This window comes from Leuresthes tenuis, unplaced genomic scaffold, assembly GCF_036924035.1.
Source record: "Leuresthes tenuis unplaced genomic scaffold, fLeuTen1.0.hap1 SCAF_21, whole genome shotgun sequence".
Classification (NCBI taxonomy): domain Eukaryota; kingdom Metazoa; phylum Chordata; class Actinopteri; order Atheriniformes; family Atherinopsidae; genus Leuresthes; species Leuresthes tenuis.
The window spans coordinates 28598213-28625326 of record NW_027325375.1 but is presented as its reverse complement, the minus strand read 5'-3'; the positions used below and the strand labels follow the sequence as shown (position 1 = coordinate 28625326).

At 42.5% G+C, this 27114-nt stretch overlaps 3 protein-coding genes across 4 annotated transcripts; 2 read left to right on the top strand and 1 right to left on the bottom strand.

Annotated features, from left to right (window-relative positions):
* The first annotated feature begins 1187 nt into the window (after positions 1-1187).
* Positions 1188-6111, top strand: atf5a (activating transcription factor 5a). 2 transcript variants are annotated; one of them, XM_072375380.1, is made up of 4 exons: positions 1188-1591; positions 2580-2828; positions 3120-4308; positions 4401-6111. In XM_072375380.1, exons 2-4 carry the CDS (start codon positions 2687-2689, stop codon positions 4585-4587), a joined length of 1518 nt encoding a protein of 505 aa, XP_072231481.1. In that variant the 5' UTR covers positions 1188-1591; positions 2580-2686; the 3' UTR covers positions 4588-6111. The 2 variants fall into 2 exon arrangements, with proteins under 2 accessions (XP_072231481.1, XP_072231480.1); XM_072375379.1 differs by having other exon boundaries at positions 2580-2912.
* Positions 6112-6627: 516 nt separating this feature from the next.
* On the bottom strand, positions 6628-12425 carry stk36 (serine/threonine kinase 36 (fused homolog, Drosophila)). Its single transcript, XM_072374723.1, has 20 exons — positions 12142-12425; positions 11921-12061; positions 11716-11793; positions 11505-11635; positions 11169-11418; positions 10865-10958; positions 10504-10685; positions 10257-10420; positions 10077-10173; positions 9814-9945; positions 9564-9740; positions 9387-9478; positions 9234-9297; positions 9018-9125; positions 8858-8932; positions 8637-8757; positions 8429-8555; positions 8173-8350; positions 7104-8024; positions 6628-6984 (listed from the first exon to the last, which is right to left on the bottom strand). Exons 1-20 carry the CDS (start codon positions 12223-12225, stop codon positions 6862-6864), a joined length of 3339 nt encoding a protein of 1112 aa, XP_072230824.1. The 5' UTR covers positions 12226-12425; the 3' UTR covers positions 6628-6861.
* Positions 12426-14417: 1992 nt separating this feature from the next.
* On the top strand, positions 14418-26729 carry adamts15a (ADAM metallopeptidase with thrombospondin type 1 motif, 15a). The gene is made up of 8 exons (XM_072375172.1): positions 14418-15570; positions 20028-20160; positions 20264-20431; positions 22374-22657; positions 22778-22955; positions 23049-23221; positions 24119-24294; positions 24453-26729. Exons 1-8 carry the CDS (start codon positions 14641-14643, stop codon positions 25243-25245), a joined length of 2835 nt encoding a protein of 944 aa, XP_072231273.1. The 5' UTR covers positions 14418-14640; the 3' UTR covers positions 25246-26729.
* Positions 26730-27114: the final 385 nt, after the last annotated feature.

Sequence of the window (27114 nt, the reverse complement as noted above, 5' to 3'; positions counted from 1 at the left end):
CTATAGCAACAGGAGAACAGCACACTCGCTCGGCTTTGAGATATGCTGAAAGGAGAAAAACAAAGCTTTATTCTGAACATTATTACGATTGATAGTCATTGATAGTAACTTTATTTCTTCAACCAAGTCTCTCATAAATTTAGCCACAAAAACAACTCCCAAAATATTTTTGGAAAACAGCCCACAACTTCTTGCAAATGATTTTTCCCTAATTTTGGTGACTTACTGTCATTTCCTCCAGCAAAACCCTGCTGAAGTTATGAGCAAGACAGCTAACAGCAACTGGATAAACATGTCAGTATAGTTAAAGTGAAATTCATTATTGCAACCGAGTAAAAACAAAGGTGTCTCCTGCTGTGACCACATACAGTAGATTGATAATAAAGGTAATAATAGTTTTAACTGTTTTCTGAACTGTAGCCTATGATACGATGATTTTTTTTTCACACAAAAACTTCACCATAAGCCATTCCGTTCTTACTAAATGAAAAGGGGCTTGTACAACTGTAACATTACATCTGAAAGCATCTCGCAGTTCTCCACACCCGGTTTGTTTACATGTAACATGTGCACAGTCTGCACTGAGAAAAAAAAAACACAGTGACGCCTCGCCTTGCCTGTCACTAACCAATCATATTTCACATGCGGCCGATTTCAGCCAATGACAGAGCGGCAGTCTGAGTCTGAGCAGCCAATCGTACCGAGCATGAACCACTGATGCAACGGAGATGCAACAGCCTCTTGATAAACAACAAAGTGTGTTGTGAATCAAATAGTACCTCTACGAAACAATACTATACCTCGTGGTAAAGTTCGGTCTATGAACTATATATTGGAGAGCTGTGTTCACGTATTTACAGCCTCTTAGTTACAGGTTATGGACATTACCGAGCCCTACCTACCTCTAAGGGCACTTCCTCATCTCTATAGCAACAAAGGGTTCTAGGAAAACAAGTGAAATCAAGTGAAAGTAGCGGGAATACGTTTTACCTTGCAGTCCACGTTAAATTTAAGTTTATTTCAAAATTGCAATCTTAAATTGAGTTAAGTTTTTTTCTGCCCAAAGCCATTACCATAGGGCTAATTGGCATGCTATAAAATAGTACCCAACTTTTGAAACAGCGTAACAAATATTTGCCTTTCCCTAAACGTGTTCTTCGTCAACACATGTCGCTTTCGATAGTTAGTTAACTGGTTTATGTATTAAAGTTTATGCCAAAGGCGACAAATAAACAAGTACTTCACTAGTTTTATAACGGTTGCATCGTCTGTGACTGTGGGACGTCCTTCCATGATCCGCGGAGGGATGAGGGAGGGGCGGAGGGATCCACACAGAGCAGCAACACGCTTCATCCCGGTGACGCAGTTGGTTGCTAGGTGTGAATGAACTGATGCTTTGTCCCAATTAAGCTGCTCCTCAGTTTACAGGTCGACCACAACAAAGCAGCATCTCGTTCTCTTGCGTTGTCCCGGGTGTTCGGAGCTGAATTATGGCTCTTTGATTCCGTCAAGTTGTTGGACCTGAAAAGAAACCGTGCTTTGCTTAAGCAACGCACCCCCAAGTGCTCTACAGTTTTTCTGCAAGAATGGAGTAAGTCAAACTCTGTCTGTACTCAGCATCCTTAACAGCCGTGTTGTGATGTGGATGTCACTAATAGCTTCAGATGAGACAGTTCCGTTCATTGACAGGGTTGCACGGTCTTCATTCAGTTAATGATATTAGAATTATTAAGTGTGTTGTAGCTGTTATTTATCTAAGGACGCCTCAGGGTTCAGACTGTTAACAGCGCGTGTCAGTGTAACTTTGGGGAATCTTTGGATTTGATTATCATTTGGATTTTAAACAGCATATCGTGTATAAATATATATAGCCTAAACCTTTTTACCATAAACTTGAGATATGTCACGTGCATGGCAGTTTCAGTTCGTGTTATTTTAAATGATTTGCTCAAGATTGTGAAAGTTGTGAAATGATCAAATAATGCAACACAATATATATGAAAGCAGTAAGTGTCTCCTGGTGACGTCCTGTATGTTGTCATTGTTGTCCAAACAGCTGAAGTGTTCAAATAGTGGTTAATTTAAAAGGAACATGGATTAGAAGAAGCTGATCTGCTTTAATCTGACTGAACCATCAGGGTGCCTCTCACTTGAGAGAGTTACTGTGGAGCTCCTAGTCAACAGTTGGGCCCTTGACAGCGTCACTGTGGGTCCCACGTGTTTTGAGGATGTGAAACGCATTTTGCTTTGAGGCAGTTAAAAGCTCAGAGGACACAGTTTCCTCGTCTCTGCAGACTGCCCCAAACCGGAGGGTTGTTGTTTTGGTTTTTTTTGGAACATCAGTAGATGGCATTTGTTGTGCAGCTGCGTGTGTGTGAGAATAAATAGTGTGTTGTCAATATAAACATGGCTTCAACAAGAACTTGGACGTCATTTCATTTCACCAAAACACTGAACCACGTTGAAATCAGTTGCTGAGGGCAGCACAGACAGACAGATATCTTGTTCATTCCGTCTGACAAAGCTGCATCTCTGTAAGTGGCGCTCGTCTCTGATCCCTGTCTCTGTTTACCCTCCAGGTTTCATTATGCTCACCCTGCCCTGCTCTCTGTGGCCCATCTGTCAGACCCCGCTCTCTCTCAGCATATGCTTGGACTTGGACTGAATCAAAGCACCAACAGACAAAATGATGGCAACATCAGCTCATGTTTGGAAGAGTCTTCGTGTCTGCCCGGCAGACCCCCTCGCTCTCTCTCACCCACAGGCTAACCACAGCCAATCACAGGGGTGCAGGGGGGAGGTGTCAGAGGAGAGTCAGCACTTAATTGGTGAGTTGCAGCGAGAACGTTTTTTTATATTTTTCCTCATTTCAGGTGGGCTCGGCACTGCAGCACATTCGTCCTTCTTGAACAGTAAGTAAAAAACTAGCTACGTCTGGCCAACTTATTTTAGGAAACGGTTTGCTTTTACTTTTTGCGATCGGATTATGCTTTTAGGAAACCACTGCCTGCACTGCTGAGAACATATTTTTCATACCTGCATGGCTGTTATTTTCTAGCCGTAACGTTTTCCTCCGCCCAACTGCTTGTAACGAATGCAGTTTTTTCCCTCCTCAATAGGTGATGGTCTCACTGACTGGATGACGGAAGAAGTGGATTTCTCTTCGTACCTCCCAAACCCTCCTTCCCCTCCCTCCTCCACCAATCCCTCCCTTCCCCCTTCACCCCTTCAGAATGATATTCAGGTGCCCTCCGACTTGGAGGTCATGACCTCTCTGCTGCAAGAGGAACTTGCCCAACTAGAGGACTACTTCCTGTCTGAACCACTGCCAGAGAAAGGGCCGAGGCTGGGAAAATGCGACAGGGGTCTGTTGCCGGCGGGTCCTCAGCCATTCAGTCAGCTGCCATACGCATCATACTCCACGTCCAACCAATCGGAATCCAACCAACTCCTTGTTACCCTGGCAACCGGAGAATTGGACCTGCTGAGTATCTGTGGCGGGCCCACTGGGCGATCCAAAATCCCAAGACACGCCCCGTACAGCTGCAGTCGCCCCACCGGGTGTGGTAGGAAAAGAGTTCTCGATGGTGTGAGGTTTAGTGAAGGCTATGACAACAGTTTGTTGAATTCCAAAGGAAGTAACTCAGGTAACTCGGCCGTGACCCTAACAGGTAACTACGGCTGCGTAGACGATGACCAGCTGGTAGGGAAGAGCTACTGTCTGGGAAGTGCGATCGAGGTTAGACGATGTGCCGGTTTACCCAAAGAAGAGAAAAATTGCCGTTTTACTCAAGATGTGATAAGTGGCCCAAAGGTTGTTGGTGGTGGATTTGGCTTTGGTGGCTCACTCGATGTCGCACATAAGAAAGATGATGTGTTGATGTATGGCATGAGGGAGGTCAGCGGAGGCTCTGCCAACGACGAGATGCTGAGCAGCGTCAAAGCTAGCGTGGAGGTGACAAAAGCCAGCGTTTCTTGGAAAACTCAGAGCAGTGAAGGTTGTTATGTTCCAGCAACATCACAGTCTGAGGCCTATCATGGCTTCTTAGGGACAATCAATGAGCAGGTGAAGACAGAGGGTCTACAAATAGTTCAACCCGATTTACACTGTGGCTACCTAGAGGATCAGGCCCCAGAGTGTTTTTTGATGGCTAGGGAGAGTCTGAACCTGGAGTCTTCAGGGCACACACAAGCATGCAGGCTGAAAGAAGACCACTGTGCCCTAAAATACGAAGTGGAGCTCGTACCACACGAAGGCGGCCAGCGGAAACAAAAGAAAAGAGATCAGAACAAAACCGCCGCTCATAGGTAATTTGTCATTTCTGCCTGAGGAAAATAAGCTTTCACATGATTTCCAAAAAGTAAATGTCTTCACAGAGTCTTTGCTTTGCCTGACTTAGGTATCGCCAGCGAAAAAGAGCGGAGCTAGATTCTTTGGAGGAACAACTGCATTGCCTTGAGGGGAGGAACCGAGAGCTCCGAGACAAAGCGGAGTCGGTAGAACGTGAAATCCAGTACGTTAAAGACCTGCTGATTGAAGTTTACAAGGCCCGCAGCCAAAGGCTGAAGCAGGACACGACAGCCTAACGCCACACTCCTGCAAGTACACTGGGAAAATGTGGAGCTTTTACTGTCTTTATGTTTGTTAAGAGCTGAAAGTTTGCTTTTTTTGGGGGGGGCAAGGAGACAAATGCATGCTTTGTTAATGTGAATTATTTTCTACATTTTAAATCAACACTACCCGATGCTTCCATGACCTTTCGCACTCTGATCACTTGAGCCTTCACTGTGGCATTGCAATGCTTTAACTGACAATCATTTTTGAATAGATCCTCCACCTCGTGACTCTACTGATGGAAGTAGGTTTATTTCTGAGGAGGTCGTGTAGTTCACGGAGCAGGTTATATATTTTTATTAGCCTTACATTGAAATTGATGTCAGCAATAGAACCGAATTTCTTTTTTTCTTCTTTCGTTTTTTTTAAAATTTGTTATTGCCGTAAGACATTTGTCAATAGTTGGACTCATTGAATGTGTTGTTGGTGTCAGCGTTTCATTGTCAAGTCATCTGTCAAATTAAATACTTTTTAATGATAACTTCCAGCCTTCCTTCATCAGCAATTATTGCGATCGGCGTGAATATTTTAATTTAAATATTAGAATTGACCACAAAAATAATTCATTTTCATTGTTTTTTTAGAAATAGTTTTAAATTAATTTGATTAAATTAGGATATTTGAATTTTCCTTGCTTTGTAATTAGCTTTTCCTTTTTTTTTAAAAATGAAAATGTCTTAATTTTTCCTTTTATTAAACAAACCGCTGCGATGTTTTTCAGCAGCTGTTGCAGATGATGTCCAATGTATCCTCTGACCAAAAGATAAACGTGTCCTTTCTGCTGTTTTTGAAGCAAACTCACATTTTGCTGTGTAGTTTTCCTCTCTTGCAGTTTACACAATCTGTTTTGCAGCTCAGGATACACAGTTTATCCTCCTGCAGGTGATCATGGGCGATAACAGACTTGAAGCTCCTCCGTTCTTCATCACTGGTGTAAAGAAATGGGTTTCCCATATGTGCAAATATTGTAACTAGTTGTGTTTTAGTGTCTCCCCCTGCATGCCTTTTCATAAGTGTACGTGCTCTCTCTGAAATAGAAACTGTAGGGATTCAGAAATACGTTGTTTCTCTAAACTGCTTGTTCAGGCAATAAGTTTTATAGGCCTCTGGCTGATCTGCACTAATTTATAATAACTTTTATATGTTCAGGGAGTTGAGTGTGTTAGTCTGTTCTTTCTACAAAATTAAAATCTTATCAGACTTTTATTTATTTTCATTTGTATCTAATTTAAGAAAGCACCAGCTGTTTTTGTTCACATTTCTTTTGGGACAGATGTCTGTTCGTGTATTTATAGTCTGTTTGGGGTTTTTGGGGTAAAACGTCCCCTGCGGTGAACTATCAGCTACAATCTTTTAAACCAAAAAAAAAAGGAAAAAAAAAAATGTTAACTACATTATAACGCTTTGTAATTTCAAGGTAGTTTATTCACATATGCATATTTCTTTTGTGTGATGTAAACTTGTTTCCATTCAAAATAAAGTGCGTCGGTACCTTGGCCCGCTGTTTGTCGGAGAGTTTCATTCCGACTTCGGGAATTAACTGGATCTTTAGTTTCTTTTTTCTTTTTATTACAACCTGAAGTACGAGAATCGGCACGAGCTTTTACTATCACAATATAAGAAATTAATCATTTGTCGGTGGGAAGCTCAAACCTCCGGGGCCTGATGGACGCCGGAAGCGCTTCTTTCCTTAGTGCCGCGGAAAGCAACAGACGCGCCCCACATATCCTGAGAGATGAGCACTTATCAATTATCTCTTCTTATTTTTGTCGCAAAATATCATCTGAAGTGATATAAACTAAACACAATGAACAATGACGTTTAGTCGTCGTCAAACCATCCAAAAATCCGACTTCTCCGTCTGCACCGCGCACGGAAAGGTCGATAAATGCAATAAATTTCATTTTCAGGTAATTCACACGTTTATTTAAAGGACTTTAAAACACACACAACGTGAATCAGTCTGGATTTAGATTAAAAAATAATTAAACCATTAAACACAGTATAAAAAACTCTTCTTCTTACAAATATTATTCTTCACCGTTTCTGCAGGTAAGAAAGTTTATTTTCAGGAGTGAAAAAAACTGAATTTCTCTAACAATAAAAACTTATTTTAATGTCTTCAGATTACACACCACATTTAGAGTATTTAAAAGTTTTCAAATGATTTTCTAATGATTCAAATCAGCAGGAGATTCGATGGTGTAGTTGGGATCCAGAGCTGTAGCTCTAAAGACTTCCATCTTCTAGAACTTCAGGTGAACTGGAGTCGCTTCGAGGTGTCCAATAAGCTGCTGATAGTCACATTGTGGAGGCGCATCTCGTGAAGCCTGAAAAAGTTTCTTGCTGGCGTCAAGAGAAATCAGCACCTTCAAAGAGATGTAAAGAAATGTGACGTAACTGGATAATATGTAATAAAGTATATACGGTGGAGATGAAGCTGAAGGCGATACGACCTTTAAAAATGATTTTTTTTGCCTTATTATACCTTTCGTATTTCTTCCTGCTGGCTGTACAGCCTCAGAGTTGCTATGGCAGCTTGTCTCACTGCATTATGGGAATCGGTGCATGCGGCTCTCAGAAGTAGGCTGGACACGTCTTCCTCCAACAACAGGGACACAGCACCATCAACCTTCACCAGATTTCCCAGCGCTGCACAGCAGTGGCGACGTATGAGGGCATCGGGGTCAGTGAGCAGACATGGCAGCATGGCCGCTGACCTCAGGGCTTCCTCTGTCCATCTTCTCTGTTCCTCATCATCAACCTTACGCTGTCTTATTGCTGCCCAGTAACCTCCTGCCTCAATATGTGAACTCACATGTTTATTTTGTTTATTCTCTTTGCCCCACCCTGTGGTGTCGGTGCCATTTCCAACAGACCTGCTCATCGTAAACTCTGCCACTGCTGCAATGAGGCCAAGCCAGTTCCCAACTGCCCTGCAAGCCATCCGCCGGACCGGCACACAGGGGTCATGCAGGCAGTCTATTGTGCCTGTGAATAAATCAGGTTGTAGTGTATCTGTTAGCCTGAATGGAACTAAACTTCCCAGAAGTCTGCATGCGGCAGCCCTGATCTGGTCATAAGGGTGAGTCAGAGCCTGGCGCAGCACTGACACTTCCACATGTGGCTGAGGGCAGCAACGAGCTACTTGGTACAACAGAGTTAGCAGCTCCACAGCAGAGTCCCACAGCACATCCAGCTGGAGCAAGTCTAAAAGGAGAGAGCTGGCAGTTCGGCTTAAAGGAGTCTGGTGGGTTGCGGCAGAGGGCTGGCAGTCCTGAGGTGATGAAAAAAAGCCAGCATCAGCTTCTCTGAGGCGGGAAACGGAGCGCACCGGATCACACAAGAACAATCGGCTCAGCAGGGAGAGAGGCAGCTCGAGTAGTGCAGGAGGAAGGGTCTGAATCACCTGCCGAAGCATGAAAGACAAAAACCACACTGACGTCTTATCACTTTATCAAACAAGTACAATAACATTAATGTGCAGAGCACTGCACGCCAGACAAGATCCTGCGTGGCATCAGAGAATTATGTTTGTGAGCGTGAGAGGGCCGAACCTGCAGGAGGCTTGAGACAACACCACAGCTATCATACAGCTGCAGAACTGAGGACTTGGACTGGGAAGGCAGGTCCAAGGCAAATGGAAAACACAGCAAGAGGCAACTCAACGAGGAAAGGCTGTCGGGACTCAGCTCCACATCATCTCTCTGCGAGGCTTTGCCAAGCAAACCAAGACTGTAACGTATAAAACATGATGTTGTTAGGTCTGTGCTGCTTGAAGATTTTTAATAAAAACCACAGCTGAACACTAACCAGTCGGTGCCCAGAAGCCGGCCGAGTGTGTAAACACATTTTGATCCGTTCTCACAAAACAAAGGGATGCACGAGTATGGATTCTGGGTGAAGTCAAGCAGCACAACAGACAGAAGGGAGTACAGCCCTGAAATGGAGGAGGGGTCATCTCTTTATTCATCATCTGAGCGTTAAAAAAGAGTGGGATTGACTGGATGTGGAGTTTTACCGTTTGCTGAGCAAAAGTCCAAGTTTGGTGTTGAACTTGCAAGTGAGCTGCTAATCCTTTCCCACAGATCCACAAACAGGACTGGATCTAAAGAAGAAGAAGATACCGGGGCGTTTTCATGCTGTTGAAGGAGCAAAGAGGTGCAGCACAGACATTAGGTGGGGTCTGCCTCTGGAATCCAGTTCAGGAAGTATTTAATCACATTTTAGCTGCCATCTAACCTCAGAGAGTGTGTGTAGGAGTAGAGAGAGAAGGCCATCAAAGAGTCCCCAACCAGCGGGTGGTGTAATCTGTGGCTGACGGAGGGAGGGAAAAAACTGAAAAATCCCTTTAAAAGTTTATCAAACAAACAAAAAATGCAAAAGTGTGAAACTTCAGTACCTCACACGAGTCCGAGAGAAGAGTTTTCAGCAAGGAAGTTAAATTTTCCAGATCAACTAAAACATCGACGTGTTGTGTGAAAAGAGACAGAACAGAGGCAGCAAGAGGCTGAAAAAAACCACAATAAATATCGACAGATTATTGCACCGCAAACAGGCAGAAAACGGTTAAAAAAAGGTTAAAAGTTACTTTTGATTAAGCTCAGGCGGTACTTACAGCCAAAGCAGTGAGGTTTGGTTGACTGAGAATTGAGCTGAAGGGTTTGGTTAACGCCTCCAATCTACAGGATGAGAGCAGATGATGAATAAAAATCTGTATGCCAGCAGCAAACAAAGCAAATCTGCTTCAGCAGGGGGCAAGAAATCAAACCCAGGTGCTCGTTCCACCCAGTCACGGTGCTTTTCCCAGTAGATCAGGAGCACTGTCATCATGTCTCCGAGGACTGCGACGCTCCAAGGTTGCTGAGCGGGAGAGAAGGTATAAAAAAAATGATACTGCTGCAAAAGTAATGCACTGCTGGGTATTGTTCCATCACAGGGAAATAACCTTGATGAAATCAGAATTCTCCACAGAATGGTGAATCAGGTCAAAGACGAGCCCCGGCAGCTGGAGCTCATGGCTGATGTGAACAAACTTCTCCAAATCAGGAGTCAGGATGAGGTTACGCAGGACCTGCAGCGGGTGCTGAACCTGCTGCGCCGTGTCTGCGGCGCCACCTGTTAGCTGAGGAAACAAGAAAGGAAACCTGAAAAATAACTTCTTTTTCCTTCCTCCAGTTGAAAATGTATCTTGTTACCTGAGCTTGAAACGCTGTTATCTTGGATTTAATTTGGGATATAATATAACGGTAGTTTAGCGGCTCTTTCTGTAGCCTGCTTGGATCTGATCCGTGAGCCAGAGTCTTCCAGTAGTCCTCATCGTCAGCATCCTGAGAGAACAAGAAATGACTGATAGAGCCTGGCACATGTCCTCTGTGATGTCCCACCATCTCATTACCACCAAAGCAGTTTTTCTTCTGGGAGAAACTGCTCTTTTTAATGGATGGAGGGCGTCACTGACCTGCCTGTGCAGCGCGGCTTCACTGCATCTCCGCACCAGTCGCGGCCCAACCTCTACGGAAGGAAACTCCTGTTCGAAGTCTATGCTGATCTGACCCCTGAACAGAAAACAGGTATCGCTGCATGTTTTGGTCGCACAGACTTCATCTTTATTCTGACCTTTAAAAAAACAAAAAAACACCTTTGTTGTGATCTTGTGGAAGCTTGAATCTTCCAGTCGGTGCTCTTACTGGCAGCTCTCAGGACCAACTGACCCGAGGCCTCGGACAGATGGCTGGGAGGAGGCTTGGGGACGCAGACATTAGGCGACGCAGAGTTTGTCCTTTCGTTTCCATCCTTCTTTTTCTGTTAATGTCCACCAGTCAGGTTAAAGCTCCTCCATGAGTTTATAGAAATCTTTTAAACGCAAAAACAAACCAATGACTCACTTTTGCACTTTCACTGGCGACTGGTTTCCTTTTGTTCTCCTTCTGCTCCCGGACCTTTCGCAGTAGTTTGCTCTCCCCAGACGCCGGTACAGACTTTTCTGCCACTTGCTGAAGTTTCAGGGCCATCACGTCTGGGCTGGGTGTGACCGTCAGAGGGCTGAAGACGTTTGTGTCTGACAGCACTGCCAACACATCATTACAGGAACAAAACGGATCAATCAGACGTTAGAATGAGAGAGAAGCTGTGTGTAATATTCACGCCATCTCTTTTTAATCGATGGAAGGCATCACTGACCTGCCTCTGCAGGCACAACAAAGTCAAGTGACACGTTCCATCATAGTTAAGAAGTCTATGAATCACCTAAAACACCATCAGCAACAAAGGGGTGGTGCAGGAGGTCAGGCCACGACAACCGCTTCTGAGGGTCTTTAGTCAATAAACCTTTCAGGAAACTCTGAAGAAAAATACATAATGATTATTGATACACTACAAAAGGTGATCATATAGCCTGAAAACACTGAATGCTTTATGTCCATCAACCCATCAGGCCAGTAGACATGTTACAGAGAAAGAAATATAACAGAAGCCTTGTTAAGATTGTGTAAAAGATTGTGACTTCAACCCATTCATAGCACAACACGATTGGACTTCAACTGTACTGTACCATGCAAGTGTTGCTCATGGTGTCTGGCCACTTGACCTGGTCTCTCACAATGAGCTGCACCAGGTGGAAAATGGAGTTAGTATAGAATGGAGGCGCCCCCGTGTGGAGTTCATAAAGGATGCAGCCCAGAGACCAGAGATCAGCAGTGTGGTCGTAAGGCTTCTCCTCTACCAGTTCAGGAGACATGTACAGTGGCGTTCCCTTGATAGAAGTCAGGACCAAGGTGGAGACGCTCATGGCTCTGGCAAACCTACAGTAAGATGTCACCTAATTAAAGCTTTGATTACATCTTTAAGGCAGACATTTTTCTATTTAAAACAATGAACATAAACCTACCCAAAGTCACAGAGTTTCACCAGACCACTTTTTCCTAAAAGGATATTTTGTGGTTTCATGTCCCGATGAAGAATGCGATGGGAGTGTAAATAATACAGAGCGGAGACCAGCTGGCAGGCAATCTCACTCACCTCGGAAAATAGAGGAATCAAATGAAAATCAAGTACCAGTAGTCAGGGTAAATCTAGCATTTGGGAAAGCTGGTGGATACCTGGCTCTCTGGCAAGTTCCCATCATCCTCCAGAATCTGGAACAACTGGCCTTCTGCATACTCAGTTACAACTACAACCTGTTGCAAAAACAAAAGGAGGCACAGTATGTCCGAGGGATTATGGAAGCAGATCAAAAGATAATCATGATAATTGTAACTTTTTTGTAAACTAATTTCTGTTTTAAACAGATTACTACAAACAAACCTCAGTTTCAGTCTCAAAGCTGTCAAAGAGCTGGACAATATTAGGATGTTGGAGACCCCTCATAATCTCTATCTCCCTCTTCAGACCTCGGAGCTCCTTTTCAGACCGACCAACTTTGGGCATGAACTTTAAAGCCACCACCTAATCACAGAAATGTACAGACGGTGAGAAGATGTAGATAAACAGACAGGAAACCAAACTAGGCTTCCAGCAAAGCTTACATGGCCTGTGAATCTTTTCCTTCCTTTATAAACTCGGCCAAACGAGCCCTCTCCCACCAGCTCCAGCACATGATACGAGTTCATCCCGATGGCTGTAAGCTAACGGTGTAACCGACTTCAACTGAACTTCGAAGGTGTTAGCATCGGTAACTTTGAGACATAACGTTGTTTTAGTCCTTATGAGTAAATACAAAAGGCGCTTTCAGTTCCTTTAACTTATCACGTCACAACTCGCTGCTAAAATAACTAAAGACAACACTTTTGCTACTTTTGAGAAGCGCTAAAGTTCAGTGTTGTGAACTCCCACTGTCTTACTTTTTTTCGGTTAACTACAAACACGACGAAGCTAACATTTCTAACTGCCAATTCACAAAAGTGACAAAAGACACATTTAAGTTGATGTATCATACATATGTATACAGTATTTATTACAAGTGTTGGATCTGAGTAGATTATATGAACACCAAAGAGTTTATTGAATCGTTAATGTACAATGTAATGTTAAAAATGAAAGCTGGCTTTTCTATGGGCAACACAAACTCAGGGGTCCTTGGCTTAGCAACGGCCGTTGCGTTCCTGGCAACGGGTTTATTAATGGTAAACAAAGCAGGCGGGTGCTGCTTGGAAGAGACACTTTTGAGTCTCTTTGGCTAATCCGCGATCTTGACTTTTACAATTAATCTTAATATTTTTCTAACATCATAAAAAAGACCTTTCTGAAACCCCTGAGATGTATTCTGTCAACACAAGAAGAAATAATGTATCTACAATGCCCAGAGGTCACATGCCACACCTTTTTGTGTTCTTTGTGTGTAAAGAGAAAGCTTCTGTATTGATTCGATAATGTGGTCTCTTTGTTATGCGGGGAAACTTTATGCAACTTTATGACTTTATGCAAACCAAGCTCAATTGCAAGTCTTTAAGAAAAGTTACAATATAAAGTAGGAAAAAGATCTAAATAAAGATCTAAATAAAGCAAACAAAAATATATAATTCTTAACATGTTAATTCACAAAAAGCCCATTAGTTCATATGACATCTTTGAAGAATCAAATAAAAATCAAACAACTCCAAGCAAAAATTATTTTACCCTATTATTCATTTGGTTATTCAGTTCAAGTTTTTATTCAACACTACTTAGCATAAGACTTATTAACCTTGAATATATGTCTGGCCCTGCAACTTCAAGAACTCCCTAAATGCTTTATATTTATAAACCTATAATGAGGGTTCTGGTGTCTTGATTATTTTTAGATCAGGAAATAATTGCACCAGGACTTAGGTGCCCAACATTGTCCAAATTCACATTTACATAATTTAAAAAGCAGCATTAAGATGGGGTTTAAAGGAACTGCTTCTCTTTCTTGTAGGTCCCTTATATGATTAAAATGTAAATGTATGCCTTGGCTTTCAACAAATAAGATTCCTCCACTCAGAGTCCTCATTATTATTAGATTCAATCTAAATTGAGTGCCTAATGGGACGGTTACATCAGTGCTTTGAAGAGTGTTTTATAAGCAATTCGTATATTGCCAACTAATCCCACTGCAAATGAGTTTATGTGGAAAAAACGTTGCTTTAAACAGAATTAATGATACCACTTATTCACTCGTACAAACATAGCTCGATGAATACTTCTCATCACGTCTTTGCTCTCGTGTCATTGCATTACATCGTGGATCTGTCATTTATAACTTGGCTGTACTCTACTTTAAAATAGGATCCCATTATTGTTGTTGCCCACCAGATGTCGTATGTGATTCACACGGATAAAGAAATCAGGATTTTATTCCTCTGAGGGACTTTCGATGCAACATTTCACATTTAACTTTATTTCACAAATTATTGCTGCCCATTTATTTTCCGTTTAAGCAGGAATATTTGTAAGTTCCTGCATCCTGGAAACAGAAACTGGAGGACATATTTCTACTGAGTAATATAATGCTTTTGATTTAAATGTCATTTAAAAGATATATAATTTTCACAACGTGGCCAAAAGTGTTAATTTCGTAAAGCCGGACACGCGGTGCAGATTGAGTGGTATCAACTGAAAGTCAACGCGAGGCTGGAGGCTGAATATTTTCTTCTTCATCTCATTGAGTTGAGACATGATTATAAGTCTGCAGTTTGCTGAGTTTTGAGTGGCAGCAAAAAAAGCCCTCAGCTGAAATGTGCATCCAATGAACGCCTCCAGAGACTTCCCCCCACAAAAGAGAGATTGTGTTTCCATATTTTTACACATGACGAAATTGCATAAAGTCCAGAGAAGGCAGCAGTGGACGCAGCATTCACAGGTGGAGGATGGAAATAGGTCATGACCGGGAGGAGTTTTCTCTGAGTGGACTTGTACGACCCGCTTTTTTGTTTTAGATCCTTGCGCTTGGATTATTCTCTTCATCCTGATCTGTGGCTCTCACCGCGTCCACTGAGCTTGCAGATTCAACATAATTTTCTTAACTCTGTTGGTCATTGTATTCTTTGTTGAATGCAAGCATCGTCATGTTTATTAGAACGACTTTTCTCCTCTACTTTGTGGCCCCACTCTTAAAGATTGCCCACTGCATGGAAAGTGAAATTTGCTTTCCGATTACATTGGATAACGATGACTGGAGGGAATCTGACAACGACGTGGATACTCTTAATGGAAAACGTGTCATAAAGATACGAGCATTCCAACAGGAATTAGTGATCGATTTACACCACGATTCTGACTTCATTGCTCCCTCCTTTTCGAACCAAGACGCGTTTTGGCTCCACAACACCGATGTCAGCGCTGACCTGAGCCGGTGTTTTTACTCCGGATATGTGAACGCTGACCGACACTCCTATGCTGCTTTAAGCATCTGCAAAGGTTTACACGGTGCATTTGGCTTCCAAGGCTGGGAATATTTTATCAGCCCGGTGCGAAATGACACCAGAAGCGCAGAGAGTGCGCACGTCATCCGGCGCAGAAACAGCAACAACCTCAAGCACAGTTCAGCCTCCAGGTGCGCTGTGGACAGTGATTTAAGCCTCCAAGTGGCACAATTACTGGAGAAGTACAAGCAACTGACAGACTACGATAATGTAACCGAAACTATGCTGAGGAGGATGGGGAGAGCCAAAAGGTTCGCTTCAGTCCCCAGATACGTGGAGACGCTCGTCGTGGCAGACGAGTCCATGGCGCAGTTCCACGGAGATGACTTAAAACACTACCTCTTGACACTGATGTCAGTGGCAGCGAAGCTGTACAAGCACCCCAGCATCCTTAACTTCATCAGCATTACGGTTGTGAAGATCGTGATTATATCAGAGGAGGACAAAGGACCTAAGGTGTCCGGGAACGCAGCCATGACACTTCGCAACTTTTGCACTTGGCAAAAAAAGATGAATAAAAACAATGACAAGCATCCAGACTACTGGGACACGGCTATTCTTTTCACACGACAGGTAAAACATTGGCGTTCAAATTAAAAGGTGCGAGGTTATAGCAGAAAAGGGTGTTCTGTCTTCGGCACAGGCGCACAGAAATGGGTAAAAGTGTGTTGGAAAATATATATTTGTCACCTTTAAGTTTCTGTGGAAAATGTGACTTTAAATGGTAAGCTTCCCCTCAAAATACCCGCTTGTCACTGAACTCATTTGCTCTGAAACACATTCTCCTTCTCTGGTGAGCTCAGTTCACCAACAGCATCACAGCTTTGACACTGATGTATGGCCACAAAGGAAATTACTTGAGCTGAGCAGAGCACTAGTCTTGATTACTCTTCATGGATCCTGAGAGGGTCGTTTTTATGGACTTGGACCCCACCTCTGACTTCTCTCCGCACTCCCAAATATTTGGTGGGGGACATTGGGTCAGAGATGAAGTCATTGCTCACATTCATTTGTCAGTGTGATGAAAACTTGAAATAAACCTGACAAACCAAACCTCGGGTAGATAATTAGTAAGCGAGAACGATGCCGTACACGTATAGTTTAATCTGCAGTCAAAGGGTGCTGTTTCAAAGCCTCGGTCACCAGAAACAGCGAAAATGAACATAATATGGTGCTGGATAAGATCTGGCCAATATCACTAAACATGACATGTACTTTTGAGTTGTTATAACTGCAACTTTACCTAATCTAATGAGCGTTAATGCCCGCAGGGATGACTCGTCGGAAGTGTCTTGTTTCTCTCAGCCGTTCTTGTTCTCCTCCAGCTGTGGGTTTTCCAGCCCCACTATCCTGCCTGCTCCTCATTAAACCGGCCCCTAAAGGGGGAATTGGAAGGGTTTGGGATAGTGGTGGTGGGGGGTGCTCTTATATGTATGTAGGACTCACATCCCTCTATGATTTTGCCCCACATGCTGCTCCCAGTCTGAAACAAGCTGCTCCAGAACAGCTGCAGCATGCCTTCACAGTTGCACCTTTACAGCATATTAGTCACTCTGACATACACTTCCTCTGGCATTCATTCTTTTTGCTGTATTGGTTCTACATGTTGTGTTCATCCATCACGCTTTTCCTGTTCAGAGCATGACAGCCCAAAAGCAGTCAGCATTCTCCATAAAAGTGTTTTCAGTGCAACAGAGTGTTTCCAGGTTTTAGCTGCATGTGCATAACTGATATTAAAAAAACCTCTACAGCCAGTTCAGATGATCCCATTAAACTGTATGGGACCTGCCCACAGTGAGTCATGTGGATGTAATTTGCTATATAAAGCAGAAAGGCAGGCGTCAAGGGACTCCGTCACTGTTTCAGTTAACATATGAGTCAGTGATCTCATCTGTTTTAATCAGAAACTGTAACTGTAACAAGCACAGAAAAACTTACATGTACAAGTAACAGTCAAACAAAGAGAACTTCTCAGCAGTGGCCCTGACTGTTTGGTTTGAAAAACTGAATCCTGCTCAAGGAGTTCCTTAAATGAACTGTGCAGGAGGGTCAAACATTGGTAAACACCTTCAGAGTACACAGGCAGAGAGTAACATTATACAGCAGACATATATGTCAGTGTTTAAGTTGTGTTTCAACCCCTAATCCTGCATCAGCCATCGAACAATGCATCTGCCTACAAACACCCTCAGACTGCCATATTAAAAAGGCCTTCTGCATATGTTAGAGGACATGCAAGTGTGGGAAAAAATGAGCACAAAGGAAACAAAACAATGTTGTATCATATATGTAACATTAAACAAATGAGAACACTTTCACATATTTTTCCTACTGTAAGAAAGTTTTACTCAATATGATCACAGAATTATATGCAAACCTGCTGGGTTTGCTTAGTAAAAACTGACTGATATGTTTTGTTTTTCTCAGAGAATCCTGACATTTAGGCCTTTTGTGAGTTCACAGATGAATTCTCTCCCCCTTTTAGCTTTAAACTCCAACAGAGTCATTGCACACACAGTAAAACAAGACTTCATCGTTTGTAGGTTCATGACACGGTGACTCAAAATTTGTCAATTTAGTCAATGTTTTTTTTTCTTTATTGCTTACCATAACTTTCAATTGGCATTTAAGTCTCATACATTGTTTGCATTTTACCAGCCCACAGTGTAATTTTCTAGGTTTTATGAAGACCAACTTGACGTTGTCCAGAGGCAACTGCGGTTGTGTTTAAATTCTACAAAGAGCCTGATTGCTGTGAAAGAATGTTGCAAGATTACTCAGTTCATTAAGTTCGACTGACTGATTACTGCACAAGAACAGCAAAAAGATGAAAACCAACTATAAACCTGCAAGTTTCCCCTGAGAGAGAAGAGACGACCGTACTTTAGCCCACAACTCGTTTATCTCTACTTGATTGGTAGATAGCAGGCTGAGAATGAAAAGGAGTTCACCCCTATCTGGATGTTATAAACTCTGTCTGTGATACTGTTGATATCAGACTGAATACATTTTCACTCCTCTTAAATTGTACCCAGAGAACAAAAGGAAATAGGTTCAAAAGGAGCTAAAAGAAGAGAAATCTTTCTTTGTTCAGGTATTTATTGTTTTTGAATAGCAGAAATACACAAAAAACTTTGGAGATAGATGACAGATGTGGGAAGTAGGTCATAGCAGAGACTCAACTCCCTGACATGACTGTTTCTACTCCCCTGTTCATCTCACGGTTTTTCATTTTTCACTCAACTGGCCGAAGTGTTCACATGTCTGTTCACATTAGCACATCTGGACTGAATTTGCACCGGTCAACAATTGTGGTTTTTGCGGTTAATTCTTGGAACGATTGCTCAAAGCATTCAAGGTCTTCTCCTGGCAAAGTTTTTTAAGGTTGGATTCAGTTAGTGGTGGCTGGGTTAGATTAAACCGGTACTGTGCTGACTGCCACCAGGGTTCTATGTTTTTTGGGAATGTAGTGAGTTCAAGTGCCGCTTTGGGATGAGACAGATGGACAGTTCCTTGTGGCGTTTACTGCCAAAGTTGTCCTGTGATGATGGGGTTTCAGCTACAAGTGGATACTCGCTAAAATTGGGTTTTAAAATGCTGTGGTAGAAAAATAGGTCATCTGGAAACTCTGCACTGGCATGGAAATGTTATGGTTTGGGACAGTTACATTACCTCATAGAAGAAGGTGTGCTCTAAACACTGTTCGCCACTAAAGTGATTTAAAGACTGGGTGGTGGAAGGCAGTGCTCAACACTACTGGATCTTCTCCCAGTCTTCACAAAACAAATTCTACCTCAGTGACAACAAGACTAATGGACAATTTAATAATGTAATTTTTATAAACTGGATCTGGCTTCTCTGAGTGTAATAACATTATACTCAGACAAGATAATAGCGTAGGTCTGTCAACAAGGTGACATCACAACAAACAGCTGGACAGGGTGAGACCCAAGAACATTTGCAGAGGTTTCACACAAACTTCAGTGTGGGAGAGAAAAGGCAGCCAAGTGATAAAATTCTGTCTGATGCACTCTAACAGCATGTTTTCTTGTGCTCTGGTGGAATATTTATGACTTAACTGGAGAAAGTTGGTTGTATTGCCTTTGGAATTTCTCAGTGTTTGACTACAGTGTTTCATATCTGCAGATTGTTCCGGCTCACGGGACACTGAGCAAAGACATAAAATGTCAGATAATCGATCAATATGGCATTTGAATTTAATTTTTTACAAGTAAATGTCCCAACATAAAGTCCACAATATTTGAACAAGTTCTGTCCCCCATGTTAAGAGGATCAAATTTGTGGCAACTCCTGTATTATATGTTTTAGACCTATTTTAAAACAAGGATGGATGGACGGATGGATGGATGGACAAATGGATGGATTGCTAAGCTCCACCCTTTGGTCAATGATGGCCATGTTGTTGGACTGATCTTGTCCTGTTGTATTAACATTGTGTAGATTAGTTTTCAAATGCATCAAACCAAATTGCAAATTAGTTCAAACCCACCATTGTGCACTTTAGAGGATTTGTTAACATCAAATTCAGTTTTTCATGTTTTCAGATCTGAAGACATTTGGACTTTCGGTGTGAGGTGCTTGGTCGTTCCCAAATCCAACTGCCTTTCTTTTTTTAAGCCTTTTTTTGAAGCCTTTGTTTTGGCTTAGAGTGAAACCTTCTGGCCGTTGATGCTGATGTTTCTTAGGAAGCACATCCGCATTATTTCCCATTATTGGGCTGTCATGTTTTCCAGCTTTTTTCTATCTGAGATGCAGGATAAGAGGTCAAATAGTAACACAGTATCCATCTCTAAGAACATTTCTCTATAACTCCTGGTTGTGTACATTTTAACTGAAAGTGTTTGCTATCAAGTTGTCCAACTCAGTGTATAAGACGATATGTCAGAGTTGTTTAGAACTGGTTTCCGCTTCCTCCAACTGGAATCTGTTATTGTAAGTGTTGTGCTCAGCTGGCTTTTGTTTCCATTTTGCAATGCTTTAATGGGCAGCTGTGAATGTTTTCCCCCCAGGACCTCTGTGGAGCCTCCACCTGTGACACTCTTGGCATGGCAGATGTTGGCACCATGTGCGACCCAAAAAGGAGCTGCTCTGTGATAGAGGACGACGGCCTGCCTTCAGCCTTCACCACTGCTCATGAACTTGGTAGTCATGATGTTCTTTCACTCAGTACATGTTAATACATCCTGCATAAAGAAAGATCATTGTATTTCTTAAAGATATCTGACATCTCACTCTGTCTCGACAGGACATGTGTTAAACATGCCACATGATAATGTGAAGGCTTGTGAGGATGTGTTCGGGAAACTCCAGGACAATCACATGATGTCTCCGACACTTATTCAGATCAATCGTACCAGCCCCTGGTCTCCCTGCAGTGCTGCAATCATCACTGAATTTCTGGATGGAGGACATGGTGAGTTTCCATGGTCTCTTCAACCTGATGCCCGAGTTAAGACAGACGGTTGTGGATATTGAAGAAGTGTTTTTAACACACATTTTGATGGGTGTCGATCACATGACGAGAGCACATCCTCTTTGACCTCCTCTTGCTGTTGAATAGAATAATTTTTTTCTTATTTCCGCATTTTTCTGGGTTAACACTATAGGTTTAAAATCTGGCATCAGCCAAACCTTATGTTTTATTAAGCTCACAAGAAAGACCAGCAATGACCAAGAAGAAATGTATCCATTTGGATGCAAATTGTTTGCCAAACAGGGCCGACCACGAGACTTGGCCTTGGAGCAGTGCTAAACTTTTATTTTAAAACTGCACCCACATCTCTCCCAAATTAGAGGGCCTGTTCTTGGGAGCGTCACCACAGTGGTTTGGATGAGAGGTGTGTGTGCCCAGTGTTTCCCATGCAGGTTTACTCCAAATAAGACGACGGTTTTGCTTTCCTCGGTGTCCATTTTTTAGGTGGTATTTCAGCATAAGAACACAAGCTGGTGGAAGGCAGAGACACATAAAGAACATTTTTGACTTGACAGCGAGTGATTTCTGTGTTACAGAACACTGTTGTAACCTGGTTTCCTCAGCCGGGTGTCATAAATCAAGACTTAAAAAAGCAGTGGGAAGAAGAAAAAAAATCATGTTGCCACAAGTTGGAGACAATTTTCTCAAAGGGCTGTTTCCAGAATCGTTTTTACCTGCTCATCTGTCTACACTCAAACACACACCACCAGCTTTTGTTTTCCACGATTGCTCTTTGGAGAAATAAGAGGAAGGAAGAGGTGAGGTTTAGTTTATTCAGTGTAGAGTGACTTGTATATGTAACAGTTTGCTATCTGCTAATCAGTGTATTCCTTCTGCCAAATTTGCGGTGAAATGGGAGGAAACAAATTTGCCACCAGCTGCTAGTCATTCATTCACTGCTTTATTATCTGTTGAGAATTCACCACAGAACAAATGGCATTATAAACAGTTCACAGTCAGGGATACCAGTTTTCCCCAGAGCTCATTATTTCTATTCAATGCAAAGTTTTTCATCATGGTGAGAAGTGGCGTGTGTTTCTGAGGAATGTAAAGCTTCCCCTGGAAACATTTTGTTTGACTGAAGTCCATCTTTAACAGTATTGGAATAGGATGTCCCTGCATTTCCACAGCAAGGGTGGTTTTTGGCTGGGCTTTGGGGAATTTGAGGATAGATTGGGGTGGGGGTGGTTCTACGTGGGGTGCTCATTCACATTTTTGTGTATGTATGTGTGTGTGTTATGTGGCTTGAACCTTATGCACAGCATCAAGCTTTGCTTCCACTTCAAAGAAACCAAATAACAAGGGAAATAGCTGATTGCTGCACCCAACACACGATCCCACCCACATGTATGGCTAATGACAAGGATACAATATGTTTTTATTTATAAGTAGAGATTGCACTGTTTTTCATGCATTCATTCATTCTGATGACTTCTCAAAGGAAAAAGTTGTGAACCTTGTGTTTTGATCTGCTCTTCGGGAACTGTGGTCAAATGTTCATCTAATTCACAATTATACAGAAACAGAATTTGACCAAACTATACACACGCAGTTATTCTTTGTCTTTACTGAACACATTAGTAGAAGATGTTTGCATGAATAGTCCAGCTTTGGTCCTGTCTGTCCATAAATCACTGTATCATAAATGTTAAGGAACATCCATGATGTCTTTGCAAACTGGAGACATCCTTTAGATTTTTGAGAGCAGTGGCTTCTTTTGTTGTGTTTTGATACAGGACTCTTTTTATTGTGGACATGTGAGCATGTTCAAAGGATACAAAGAAACAAAGGGTTCACAAACTTACTTTTGTAACTGTAAATAGTAATAAAATCTAATTGAATCCTACTTCCCCGTATTGCTCACTGAGTCTTCCTCTTCCAGGGGAATGTTTGCTGGACCAGCCTCAGAAACCTCTCGTCCTTCCTGACGTTCTGCCTGGAACGTCCTACAGCCTCGACCGTCAGTGTGAGCTCGCCTTCGGAGAAGGCTCCAAGCCTTGTCCCCTCATGCAGCCACCATGCAGCCGTCTGTGGTGCACAGGAAAGTCCAGCGGTCACTTGGTGTGTATGACTCGGCACTTCCCCTGGGCAGATGGCACCCGCTGTGGTGATGGACAGGTCTGTGACCGAGGGGTCTGCTCTGACAAACGGGTCCAAAATATGAAGGTAAGGCTCACACGATGACATAGTTGTTAAATATCAGCACGCGCTTGGCTGTCATTGATGTCCACCATTATTTATTCATTAATTTTTGACTGTTTTTTATCATTATTTTTGTATTTCCAGGTGGATGGCCGCTGGGGGAAGTGGGGTCTGTTCGGGTCCTGTTCGCGCACATGTGGAGGCGGAGTCCAACTGTCTAAAAGGGAGTGTACCAACCCAGTTCCATCAAACGGTGGTAAATACTGCCAAGGGGTTCGGGTCAAATATCGCTCCTGCAACTTAAACCGCTGCCTTGACACAGGTAGGAACCTTTCAGAAGAGTTTGACCAATGAAAATCTTGTCTGACAGCGATTCCACCTCTTACCTGCTGTACCATTCCTCCTCTTTGCGTAGGTAAAACTTACCGTGAAGAGCAGTGTGAGAACTCTGGCCTCAGTTTCAACAGTAACCATATCACCCACCCTGTGGTGTGGGTACCCAAGTACTCTGGAATTTCCCCAGATGACAGGTGTAAACTCGTCTGCAGGGCTAACGGCACTGGCTACTTCTATGTCCTATCACCAAAGGTAAACAGAAAGTGTATTTTCTTTTCTTAATCTTTGTTTTACCCGATGAAATTTGAATTAAAAAACAAACTGACTGGTGATAAGAATTATACAGTAACCCGTTTATACCCGAGGTGCCTACTAAACATGGATGCAGATATATTCATGTGTTGCATCAGGTCTTAACAGGTTCAAATTAGGGTGATTTATTTTAATTTGTGGTGCAGAAGAAAAATGTATTTATCAGCCAGCTGTTTCTGGTCTTAGTGCAGAAACTGAAGTAAGGAATGAAGGAGGGGAGGAGGATAGTTTATTTGTTACAGATAGCAGGGTGTGGGTGAGCTTTAGCAGCAGTGAGACAGACTTCACACTTCAGTCCACTATAATGCCTGCGGAGGAGTATTTAAGAGCTCCCACGGGACACGTATCCCTGAATCACACAGCAGCTGGATGTTTTCACCACAGAGTCAGAGACTGTAAAAGATGGAGTTTTAGGATCTGAACATACTTCTGCGTTTGCTCTGTGTTGGGGCTTTGCAAACTCACTGTTACATGTTATACCATTTTGCTGCCACTAGGGGACAGTCTCAGAAACGAGTGGATCAATCTGAGAAGTGGGCTGCTGTTGTTGGTGCTTTAGCTTTGCTCTGCTATGGAATAGACAGAATTCAAAGTGGACTAAATTCTGCATTGTGATGGTGTAAAAAAATAATGAAGATTCTTCTGTGGAACTGTTATCTGTGCTTTTCACCTGTGTCCTAATGTATAAAACAAGGAAACTTAAGCGTAGCGTTATATTTGAGCAGAGCTTCTTTACGATGCACTGTGTAATTTTTGCTTATGTCGACTTGAGATTTCTGATGGCGGAAGTGTATTTGATTTGGGAAGTTAACCTCAAAGTGTGTTTGTGGATTACAGGTTGTTGACGGGACTCCGTGCTCGCCAGATTCCACGGGAGTGTGTGTCCAAGGAAAGTGCATTAAGGCTGGATGTGATGGCAAAATTGGCTCCACCAAGAAGTTTGATAAGTGTGGAATCTGTGGAGGTGATAACAAGGGCTGCAAGAAGGTGTCGGGACTCTTCACAAAGCCTATGTGAGTAAAACCCTCATTATAATCATCATCATCATCAGATAGCCTCTATATAATGTTACGTGTGTCATTCTTTTTGCCAGTGTTACGTAAACATAACTTTCTTAATTTGACTCAATCATCATAAGCTCCCATTGACTGTAAACTGTTTTGGCATGCAGGCATGGCTACAACTTTGTTGTCATATTGCCAGCTGGGGCAGCCAACGTAGACATACGTCAGCGAGGCTACAAAGGAATGAGGAGTGATGACAACTACTTGGCAGTGAAGAACAGCCAGAGCCATTACCTGCTGAATGGGAATTATATAGTTTCAGCTGGCGAGAGAGATATCATTGTAAAGAACAGCCTGCTGCGCTACAGCGGCACATCTGGCCTCTCAGAGATCTTGCAGGCTGTGAAGCCGCTCGGAGAAGCCTTGACAGTGGAGGTATTGTGTGCAGGCAAGTTGACACCTCCTCGCATCCGCTACTCCTTCTACCTACCCCGCCAGAACAAGGAGGACAAAACTGTGAAGAAGGAATGGCGTTCAAGCTCCCACAACAGTGTCCTGGCTGAGGATGGCAGTAAAGAAAAGGAAGGAGACACCCTAAAAAGCTCCTACAGCAATGAGGATTCTGCTCCTGTGAAATGGATAGCCACAGCCTGGGACAAGTGCTCTGCGTCCTGCGGGCAAGGCTTCCAGAGGAGGATGGTGCAGTGTCTAAAACCAGATGGGAAGCCAGGGTTTGACTGCGATTCTTCACAAAGACCCTCAGCCACGAGGGTTTGTGGAGACCCGTGTGCTGAGTGGCATATTGGGCAGTGGTCACCCTGCTCTAGAACCTGCGGGAAGGGCTTCAAGAGACGACCACTGCACTGCCAAAGCCAGACGGGACAACTTCTGACAAGGGATCACTGCACTGGCTTACGTAAACCACAGGAGCTGGACTTCTGTAACCTGAGTCCTTGTTAGTGATTTAAACCTATAAACTACATATGTTTCTTATGTTTTTAATGGACTGAATTGATTCCACCTTCAAGTATGACGCCATGTCTGTCAGATGCAAATGTTTCCACCTGCATCGCTGAACTGTTGGAGGATGACAGACATTGCCTGTAACAAAAACAAAAAATATTGGAAGGAGAGTCACAGCTGGAGGATGAATGCTGGAAGATATTTTTCACTGCCATCAGTTTGGTATTAAAAGACATTATCTATGTATAACTCTGATGGGAAAATAGCATAACAGAAAGTCAAGTAAAATCAAAATCCCTTTTACTGTCATGTGATACAGAATGCCCATTTGCAAGTAATCAACCTACTTTGCTGTGTGAGTCTGGAACCCATTTTATGCCATAATAGTTTAACTTCAGAGCTTTAGTTGGGTCTTGTTAATAGACTGGTAATGCCAGCTGCTTGTCCAACAAAATTCTCGAATCATTTTTCAAATAGTAAATGTACCAGGACTGAAGTGGACTGCCTGTCAAATTTGGAGCTTTTTTCTCACGGTATCTTAAATTAAGTTTTAAAGGAAACACGATTTGTGTGGTTTTACAGATTAATCAATTATCCTTTACCGATATATTTGAAAAAGCTAATGATTTCCTGCTTTAGCGAACCAAGATGGAAAAAGCCTCAGATGGCTTTTGTCAGGAGTTGTGTCATTCAAACATGTTCTTCTCCTTCACAGAAACAACGAATAATGATAATAATGATGCATTCAGCACATCTGAATTCATGCTCGGGGCCTTTATGACTACTCTGACTAAACAAAATAGGGCAGGAAACAATGACCAACAGTTCCCCCCCCAGTTTTAGACTGAGTTTAAGGCTTAATTTGAGATCACACATGACACTGTGATGCTCAGAGTTGCTTCAGTTCCTCCCTGCTAAGTTATGTTTGTTTCATTGCTGCCTGTATTTGACCCCAACCATTTCTCTTCGCTTGTCAGAATCCTCAGCCGGTCGTAAAGCCTGTTACGTCAAGCCTGTCTGGCAGAGTTACCACTGAAAATTTATTATCAATGAAACAATATAGCACAGAGGGAGTGTGTTGCTCTGGATCTGCTTATTCATGCCTCAACAACCCGAACCAACCTGATCTACAGTCCTATTGAAATCCTGTAATCCATTTAATCTACTGTGTACGTCTTATTTTTAAGAGCTCACTTTGACCAGTCCAGCACCCAACTGCAGGGGGAATCCTGTATTAGTTGAATTATTATTATTATTATTTTATTTTAGTTTGTTTTTCTACTTTTCTAATCACCTTTTGCACTTTGTACAGCAAAAGAAACAAACGACCTACATGAGCTGTGCTGTATACTATGTATACATTTATTCAGCTCTGTGCAAAAAAATGTAAATACTTTTTTTTTTTTTTACACAGGCATTTGTAATTGTCTTTGACTTCTGCATATTTATTCTAAAATAAAGCAATTACCTAACAAGGATCACATCTGTCTATCAGCATCTGTCACAAGCAGATTTGAACCAATCAGGTCAATGAACCACTGCGGGGAAACGGCTCCTTTAGTGTTGTTATTTGTTCCGGTCCACATATGTTGATGCTTGGTGACATGGATTGTCTCCTGGTCATGATCCTGCAAATCTTTCAAAGGTCTTTGACATTTTAAAGGTCAGTTCTAGAAATATTTGGATGGGCGCAGAGTAGAAACAACAGCTTCTACGATCACATCTCTTAAATCAAAGCCAGAGTGAGCGTGACAGAGAAACTTGGAAAGTAAGTTTAACTCAAGTCGATGATGCTTCAGCTGTCCGACTTAGAATAACAAAATGACAAATCTCCAAGGTATAAGTACAGTATTTTGTTTGTTATCC

Bases quoted from the DNA above. Each gene is read 5' to 3' on its own strand.
- adamts15a (XM_072375172.1), top strand. From the start codon at position 14,641: ATGTTTATTAGAACGACTTTTCTCCTCTACTTTGTGGCCCCACTCTTA. The intron at 20,432-22,373 runs GTGAGTTTCCAT...TTCCTCTTCCAG, and splicing joins ATTTCTGGATGGAGGACATG to GGGAATGTTTGCTGGACCAG. The intron at 22,956-23,048 runs GTAGGAACCTTT...CTCTTTGCGTAG, and splicing joins AAACCGCTGCCTTGACACAG to GTAAAACTTACCGTGAAGAG.
- atf5a (XM_072375379.1), top strand. From the start codon at position 2,687: ATGATGGCAACATCAGCTCATGTTTGGAAGAGTCTTCGTGTCTGCCCG. The intron at 2,913-3,119 runs GTAAGTAAAAAA...CCTCCTCAATAG, and splicing joins ACATTCGTCCTTCTTGAACA to GTGATGGTCTCACTGACTGG. The intron at 4,309-4,400 runs GTAATTTGTCAT...TGCCTGACTTAG, and splicing joins AACAAAACCGCCGCTCATAG to GTATCGCCAGCGAAAAAGAG.
- stk36 (XM_072374723.1), bottom strand. From the start codon at position 12,225: ATGAACTCGTATCATGTGCTGGAGCTGGTGGGAGAGGGCTCGTTTGGC. The intron at 10,686-10,864 runs GTGATTCATAGA...ATGTGTTGGCAG, and splicing joins TGTTGCTGATGGTGTTTTAG to TGCTGTCAGACACAAACGTC. The intron at 6,985-7,103 runs GTATAATAAGGC...ATCTCTTTGAAG, and splicing joins AGCAGGAAGAAATACGAAAG to GTGCTGATTTCTCTTGACGC.